Here is an 8,050-nt window from a genome sequence, read left to right on the forward strand (position 1 = left end):
CATCTGGACGTGTGGCAGCTGACTGACTAGCTCGACTTCTGTATTCATTGCCTCGGTGCCCCGAGGTTCAATGCATCTCCCGCGTTAACCCATTAAACTCCGATGACAAGATGTCTTGTCATTTGGTCAAATAAAACAAAAAATCATAAAACACCAAAATGTTTGATCAAACACCAGAAAAATATGACGTCAGTCCTCGCTTCGCTCGCCGCGAGCGAAGCGAGGACTGACGTCATATTTTTCTGGTGTTTGATCAAACATTTTGGTGTTTTATGATTTTTTGTTTTATTTGACCAAATGACAAGACATCTTGTCATCGGAGTTTAATGGGTTAAGGTGGCAGCACACTAGGCTAGCATGCTACTTCCTTTTGCTACTTTGTTTTGAGTAGCAACTACTTGGGTTACATAATTCTAGGCTTTCGTAAGAACATCTCGACAATTTTGTGCCTGACATTCGTATTTTAAGTTTAACTTCTCTTAGCTCGTCACTCGGCTCCTGACTCTACGACTTTTGGAATTTTGAAAAATGAATAAATAGATAAAGGTCACCGGAGTTGTTTCTACCCAAAGCAAGTAGCAAGAACGAGTAGCAGGCTAGCGAGAGATGCTTAGTGTGCCTCTCGAAGTAAAGTGACTAGTTATTCATTCAAGTGTCGTATGCATTGATCGTTTCTTGTCCACTGACACCATTCACCAGTCTGATGAACCTCATTTTTTTAATCAACAAATACTACATAATATCACGAAATAATTAGGAAGGTTAATGTAGTAGCACATTTGTAGAATAAGACTTATTGACCTATTGTCGGAGAACGAGACAAGATGGACAGAAAATATGTATATTTCGACCACTATCTGTGGTCTTCTTCAGCGAAGAGGACCACAGTGGGTCGGTAAGTCTTATGATATCAGAAATGCGAATTTCAACACATCATCACTTTTAATCAAATTGATTTTATCTCGTGTTTGTTTTTTCTTTTTACATTTCTTGCCCGACGAATTACTTTCAGTGGGCCGCCAGTTACCCCGTTGACGCTTAGGCCAATGGTTTGCTATTCATGGTCAATCCGGCCCAGTCTCTTTTTGCACCATAACTACCCATTCCCCTCTCCCTTGTCCTCCCTAATTACCCTTGATTATGGCCACCAGGAGCCTACCATAGTCGCCTGCCGTGTCCTTCTCCACATCCACCACCAGGTCTTGGCTGTAGAGGTCCTTGTAGCGTTCTCGAATGGATGCCAAGTCGATCTGATGGGGAACAGAAGAACATAAGAATACAGGAGACTGCAAGAGACCTTAAGGCCCGAACTAGGTAGTCCCCAAATTGATCTGGTGGGGAACATAAAATCAGAAGAGACTGCAAGAGACCATAAGGCCTACACTATGTACAGTAGATCCCAGGTCGATCTGGTGGGGAACAGAAGAATGGAGGAGACTGAAAGAGACCATAAGGCCTGCACTAGGTAGTTCCTAGGTCGATCTGGTGGGGAACGGAAAAACATAAGAATAGAGGAGACTGCAAGAGACCATAAGGCCTACAGTAAGTAGTCCCCAGGTCGATCTGGTGGGGAACGGAAGAACATAAGAATAGGGGAGGCTGTGAGAGACCATAAGGCCTGCATTAGGTAGTTCCTAGGTCGATCTGGTGGGGAACGGAAGAACATAAGAATACAGGAGACTGAAAGAGACCATAAGGTCTGCACTAGGTAGTCCCCCAGGTCGATCTGGTGGGGAACAGAAGAACAAGAATAGGGGAGGCTGTAGGAGACCATATGGCCTACACCAGGTAGATCCTAGGTCGATATGGTGGGGAACAGAAGAACATAAGAATAGAGGAGACTGCAAAAGACCATACGGCCTACAGTAAGTAGTCCCCAGGTCGATCTGGTGGGGAACGGAAGAACATAAGTATAGAGGAGGCTGTAAGAGACCATAAGGCCTGCATTAGGTAGTTCCTAGGTCGATCTGGTGGGGAACAGAAGAACATAAGAATACAGGAGACTGCAAGAGACCATAAGGCCCGAACTAGGTAGTCCCCAGGTCGATCTGGTGGGGAACAGAAGAGACTACAAGAGACCATAAGGCCTGCACTAGGTAGTCCCCAAAATGATCTGGTGGGGAACATAAAATCAGAAGAGACTGCACGAGACCATAAGGCCTACACTATGTAGATCCTAGGTCGATCTGGTGGGGGAACAGAAGAACATAAGAATACAGGAGACTGCAAGAGACCATAAGGCCCGAACTAGGTAGTCCTCAGGTCTATCTGATGGGGAACGGAAGAAAATAAGAATAGAGGAGACTGAAAGAGACCATAAGGCCTGCACTAGGTAGTCCCCAGGTCGATCTGGTGGGGAACAGAGGAACAAGAATAGAGGAGGCTGCAGGAGACCATATGGCCTACACCAGGTAGATCCTAGGTCGATATGGTGGGGAACAGAAGAACATAAGAATAGAGGAGATTGCAAGAGACCATAAGGCCTACAGTAAGTAGTCCCCAGGTCGATCTGGTGGGGAACAGAAGAACAAGAATATTGGAGGCTGCAAGAGACCATAAGGCCCACACTTGGTAGTTCCATGAAAGGAAGGGGTAGGGTGAGAGGAAGAGAATGCTGATAAAGACAGTTCACATTCCGATGCAACCGGTTGCATGAAAAGAGTTGCATGCGATGCCGCAACTGGTTGCATGAAACCAGTTGCATGCGACGTCGCGACCAGTCGATATAAACAGGAAGACAAAGTCAAATAGGGAGTGGGAGGTGGTAAAGGGGAGCTTTAAAGAGAGGAAGGATTGTAGAACTTCAAATTCGTCTCCGACCATTAAACAATGATACCGCGCGGGTCTGGTCCGTAGAGGCGTCACTTATGTCCCTAAAGTGTTGAGTGAAAGCCCCCACCCCCCTTTTTTTTTTAAATTCGAATACACAATAGAAAAAATAATAATAAAATGAGAATAGATAAGATAAATCAATTATTTTTTCAACCCACAAATTGATTGCAAGGGTTAGTCTTCCCTTCCCTTCCCTTACCCTCCCTTTTCTTTCCTTTCCCTCCCTTTTCTTTCCTTCCTCTCCCTTCCCTTTCCTTTCCTTCCTTTCCCCTTCCCCTCCCATCTTCCTGAAATCAGTTCTGGGCTTACCTCAGATCTGGAAACGATAATCCTGATTAGCGTTTTGTCATCAGTCCCGGGTCCGTCCATACTCTTGTGAAGTCGTTTGCAAAAGAATCCAGCAGGATCCATCACGCGGTCCACTGGCCCAGAAACACAAAGAAAAATTAATTGGAAACTGCTTTCATAATACCCGGTGATGTTCAGAACTAGTGTGTTCCAACAGCAGAACATAAATCTTAGTGCTAAGGCACAATTATATTCATTGGAAACTGCTGTAGTAATAACCAGTGATGTTCGGAACTAGTGTGTTCCAAAGCAAAACATAGATCTCGGTGGTAAAGCACAAAGAAAAAATAATTGGAATATGTTTTAATAATACCTAGATGTTCAGAACTAGTGTGTTCCAACAGCAGAACATAAATCTTAGTGCTAAGTCACAAAGAAAAGAAAACGACAATACGAAATGAACATCGCTGATAAATCCAAAGAGAATCCAAAAGAATTCTATAGTTACATTAGAGATAAAAAGGTTGTTAGGAATCACATTGGTCCACTATTATCTGCTGACGGTCAACTTGAATATTCAAATGAAGGAATGTGTAATATCTTAAACAATTATTTTTAGCTCGGTATTCGTAAACGAAACACCTCAAAATGAATTCCAAACTGAAACCTGTGAAAAGTCTGGGGTTAACTTACTCACTACGGTAAATATAACAAAAGAAAAAATTAAAAGGTGTATAGACAAACTCAAAGTTAATAAAACACCAGGGCCTGACGGTTGGCATCCAAGAATCTTAAAGGAAATGAAAAATGAGATTGTTGTTCCATTAGAAATTATTTTCAAGAAATCCATCATATCCGGAGATGTCCCAAGAGAATGGAAGCTAGCTAACGTTACTCCCATATTCAAAAAAGGTGACAAAAAGAAACCAAATAACTATAGCCCTATAAGTTTGACTTCAATCGTAGGAAAAATAATGGAAACTATCATCAGAGATGCTATCGAACATCATTTAGAAAGTAACCGTTTGATAAATGATAGCCAGCATGGTTTCAGACGGAAACGTTCTTGCGTGACTAACTTACTCGAATTCTACAACACAGTTATCTCGAATTATGACAAAAGAAACAATATAGATTTAATATATCTAGACTTTGCAAAAGCTTTTGATACCGTCCCACACCAAAGACTACTTACTAAACTAGCTTTGCATGGAATAAGTGGTAGCCTATTAGGTTGGACTAGTAATTGGTTGGATGGTCGAAAACAGAGAGTTGTTTTAAATGGAAAAACTTCTGGATGGAAAAGTGTTGCAAGTGGAGTTCCTCAGGGTTCCGTTCTTGGGCCACTTCTATTCATAGTATATAAATGATATAGACCATGGACTAAAATCTACTGTTTCCAAATTTGCTGATGATACAAAACTGTGCGGAGTGGCAAATGATCACTCAAACCAATTAGATATTCAAGAAGATTTAGATCAATTACAGCAATGGTCTGAAAAGTGGCTAATGAAATTTAACACAAGTAAATGCAAGGTAATGCACATAGGTAAAAATAACAGCAAGTACGATTACAAGTTATTTGGAAATTCGTTAACAAAAGTGGATAGTGAAAAAGATCTCGGCGTAATTATCAGTAACGACCTCAAATCATCCAAGCAGTGTATTTCAGCCTCTGAGAAAGCAAATAAGATTCTGGGACTGATTGCGCGATCTTTTGATTTCAAAAGTCCATCACTCATTAACAAGCTATATAAATCGTTAGTTCGTCCACATTTGGAATATGCTGTTTCCGTATGGTCACCGAATCTCATTAAAGACATTGACAGACTGGAAAAAGTACAGCGGCGAGCCACAAAACTGATTCCAAATATCAAAAATAAATCATACGAAAATCGACTAAAACACATGAATCTGTTTTCCCTAAAAAAGCGTAGACTCAGAGGTGACTTGATACAGGTCTTTAAGATTCTAAAGGGAATTGACAACATCAAAAGTGACCAAATTTTCACATTGAATGAGAATCAGACAAGAAACAATGGTCTCAAACTGTCCGGAAATAGATTCAATTTGGAAGTAGGTAGAAACAACTTTGCCAACCGTGTAGTTAATGAATGGAATAAACTTCCTGCACAGGTAGTGCAATGTAGTTCAGTTCGAAGCTTTAAGAATCATTTAGATAAATACCTAAGTAAGATGCTGTAATGATTATAATCTATCTTATACTATTTGTTTTTGTTTTGTTATCATTTGTCTGTCTGATTTTCATTTATCATTAGTTATATGTCAATGTATTATTTACTATTTACCTGTTTGTTTATTATTCTAACTATACCTATGCATTTATTTATGTATTTTATTTGTTATTTACATTATTATAGTTTTTATTTATTATTTTATTATTAATGTGATTTTTTTTTTTTTTTTTTTGCATCCGACCTAGATATAGATCAAAGGGTCTCCTGTCGGCATGCTCCGCCTTTGTAATCCTTTGTAAAGAAAGATTCATTGGAAATTGCTTTAAAAATACATAATATGTTCAGAACTAGTGTGTTCCAACAGCAGAACATAAATCTTAGTGCTAAGGCACAAGGAAAAACTCACTGAAACCTATTGAAAAAAAAGCTATTCACAAAGCAGTATGCTCCCATAGCAGTGCATAATACCTGTGTCGTAACACAGAGAAGCTCAATGAGAACTGCTTTAGAAACATCTAGTGGCGTTCAGAACCAGTGTGTTTCAACAGCAATACATAAACCTTGGTGCCAAGAGATCAGGTCTTGACAGTGCATTTAGTCGATGGTTCTCACACCTGCCTGTACCTCCCCACAGGGCAAGATTAATGCTTGTTGTGGATTCAGGTCACCTCTACATGGATGTATCATGATCTCCACACTTAGATTTATTATTCTCATACGGAATAAAACCATAAAGCAAATTGTACCCTGTTGTCTTGAAGCTCACAATAGAGTTTAATTCAGTGGTTCCCAACCAGTGTGCCGCGGCACCAAAGGATGCCGTGAGATCAACTGAGGGTGCTGCCAAAACTCAGGGCAAAAACTAGTCACAATTATGTTTTCATATAGTCATCCATTTTTGTTCATCAAAGCAGCATCAGTGTAAAGATGGGTATTTTCATACTATCCAAGGACAAAATTTTTGTTACACTGATGTTGAATCAACAAAATACTGACAAACTAGAATTTAGATTTTCTAATAAGGGTGCCCCCCCCCCCCGCGGGGAATTCTGAAAGGCTTGGCAAGGGTGCCTCGAGCCTCAAGCTAGAAAAGCTTGGGGACCACTGGTTTAATTCTTCCCTCCACAGCACCGAGGAGCAACTCTACTTAGATGTAACAACGTCGTCCGTGGTTTTACGCTCCATTTCCCAAACTGAGTGGAGGAGAAAGTCGATGTGTCTGCTCCAAGTAAAGGGTGGCTTCCACGATCTTCGCAAGCGACGACCGTTGAGAGTTCGTTTGAGTTAAAACGACTTCGGTTACATTTTATTTTTTCAAGTCTCCAAATATCAAATTATCTTCCCGTCATATACTGCAAAGCTGAATAAGAGATTATAAACCTGTAAGAATGTTAGACGTACTGTCGAAGTGTTCTTGGAGAAGTCTAGATTTCTGTAACCAAAGTCGTATTCTAGTTATTCAGATGAAGGTTGGAGGTAAGATGTGTGAGGAAAAAGAGCCCAGTGTGATAACCTCGAATTGATTCCGCGGTAGGGTTTGCCTTAAGGCGTTGTTATCACGTTAGGCTATTTTTCCTCCAACCTCCGTACCGCCCACCAATACTTTTACGCCGTAAAATCACTCTCTGGCAAACTATTTTTCTCAACAATGTACATAGAATGTCCTTTGATATGCTGAAGAAAAAAAAAAAAAAAAAAAAAAAATCCGGCAAAGAAAATTTCCTCCCGAAAGCTACAATTTGCTCCATCAGTCGAAAGAAAAATATCCCAGTGTGTTGAGAGAGAGAGAGAGAGAGAGAGAGAGAGAGAGAGAGAGAGAGAGAGAGAGAGAGAAGTCTGGCAACTTCGTGTGATTTCACCTTTGCACAGTGTTGTTGTCGTGCATCTCCCGAGTGAGTATGGGGTCCAATGTATTTAACGTTTCGCTGGGGCGAAACGTTAAATACATTGGACCCCATACTCACTCGGGAGATGCACGACAACAACACTGTGCAAAGGTGAAATCACACGAAGTTGCCAGACTTCTCTCTCTCTCTCTCTCTCTCTCTCTCTCATATCACGACCTCGTCCACTACTCACCAATTGCCAGGAGTCCGGTCTTCATATCGCCACTAAACTCGTCCTCGATTGCGTCCTGGATCGGCTGCTGGGCGATCTGATCGTACGCCCGGAACGTCTCCCGGAGATGGCTGAAGCTTTTGGTATTCAATATCCGGATAAATTCGGACTCGTCCGTGTTGGAACTGTAGCCTACTCCGGCGTCGTACAGGTCCTGTTGAGGAGAGAGGACACCAGGTGATGTCTTGCTCGTAAAGCGAGTCAAGGGTGTTCGTAAAGCGAGTCAAGGGTGTTCGTAAAGCGAGTCAAGGGTGTTCGTAAAGCGAGTCAAGGGTGTTCGTAAAGCGAGTCAAGGGTGTTCGTAAAGCGAATCAAGGGTGTTCGTAAAGCGAATCAAGGGCGTTCGTAAAGCGAGTAAAAATTGTTCGTAAAGCGAATCAAGGGTGTTCGTAAAGCGAGTCAAAATTGTACGTAAAGCGAATCAAGGGTGTTCGTGAATCGAATCAAGGGTGTTCGTAAAGCGAGTCAGGATCATCGTAAAGATGGCGGCACGCTAGGCTAGCTTGCTACTTGTTTTTGCTCTACTTCTTTCTGAGTAGAAACCACTTGGATTACAAAATATTCAAGAATCCCGTAAGACCATCTCAACCATGTGTCTAACATTAGTATTCTAG

General features: G+C 41.4%; 1 protein-coding gene across 2 annotated transcripts in view; it reads right to left on the reverse strand.

Annotated features, from left to right (window-relative positions):
* Window positions 1-333: 333 nt before the first annotated feature.
* LOC143030646 (annexin A13-like) overlaps window positions 334-8,050 on the reverse strand; it is a 24,744-nt gene continuing 17,027 nt past the window's right edge. For both annotated transcript variants that reach the window (XM_076193819.1, XM_076193818.1), the window contains 3 exons: window positions 7,398-7,590; window positions 3,142-3,254; window positions 334-1,250 (listed from right to left, as the gene is read on the reverse strand). In XM_076193819.1, coding sequence (XP_076049934.1) covers window positions 1,125-1,250; window positions 3,142-3,254; window positions 7,398-7,590 — 432 coding nt within the window. In that variant the 3' untranslated portion in view covers window positions 334-1,124. The remainder of the gene's footprint in view (window positions 1,251-3,141; window positions 3,255-7,397; window positions 7,591-8,050) is intronic.

This window comes from Oratosquilla oratoria, chromosome 12 (genome assembly GCF_046742065.1).
Source record: "Oratosquilla oratoria isolate Oo_2021 chromosome 12, ASM4674206v1, whole genome shotgun sequence".
NCBI classification, from domain to species: Eukaryota; Metazoa; Arthropoda; class Malacostraca; order Stomatopoda; family Squillidae; genus Oratosquilla; species Oratosquilla oratoria.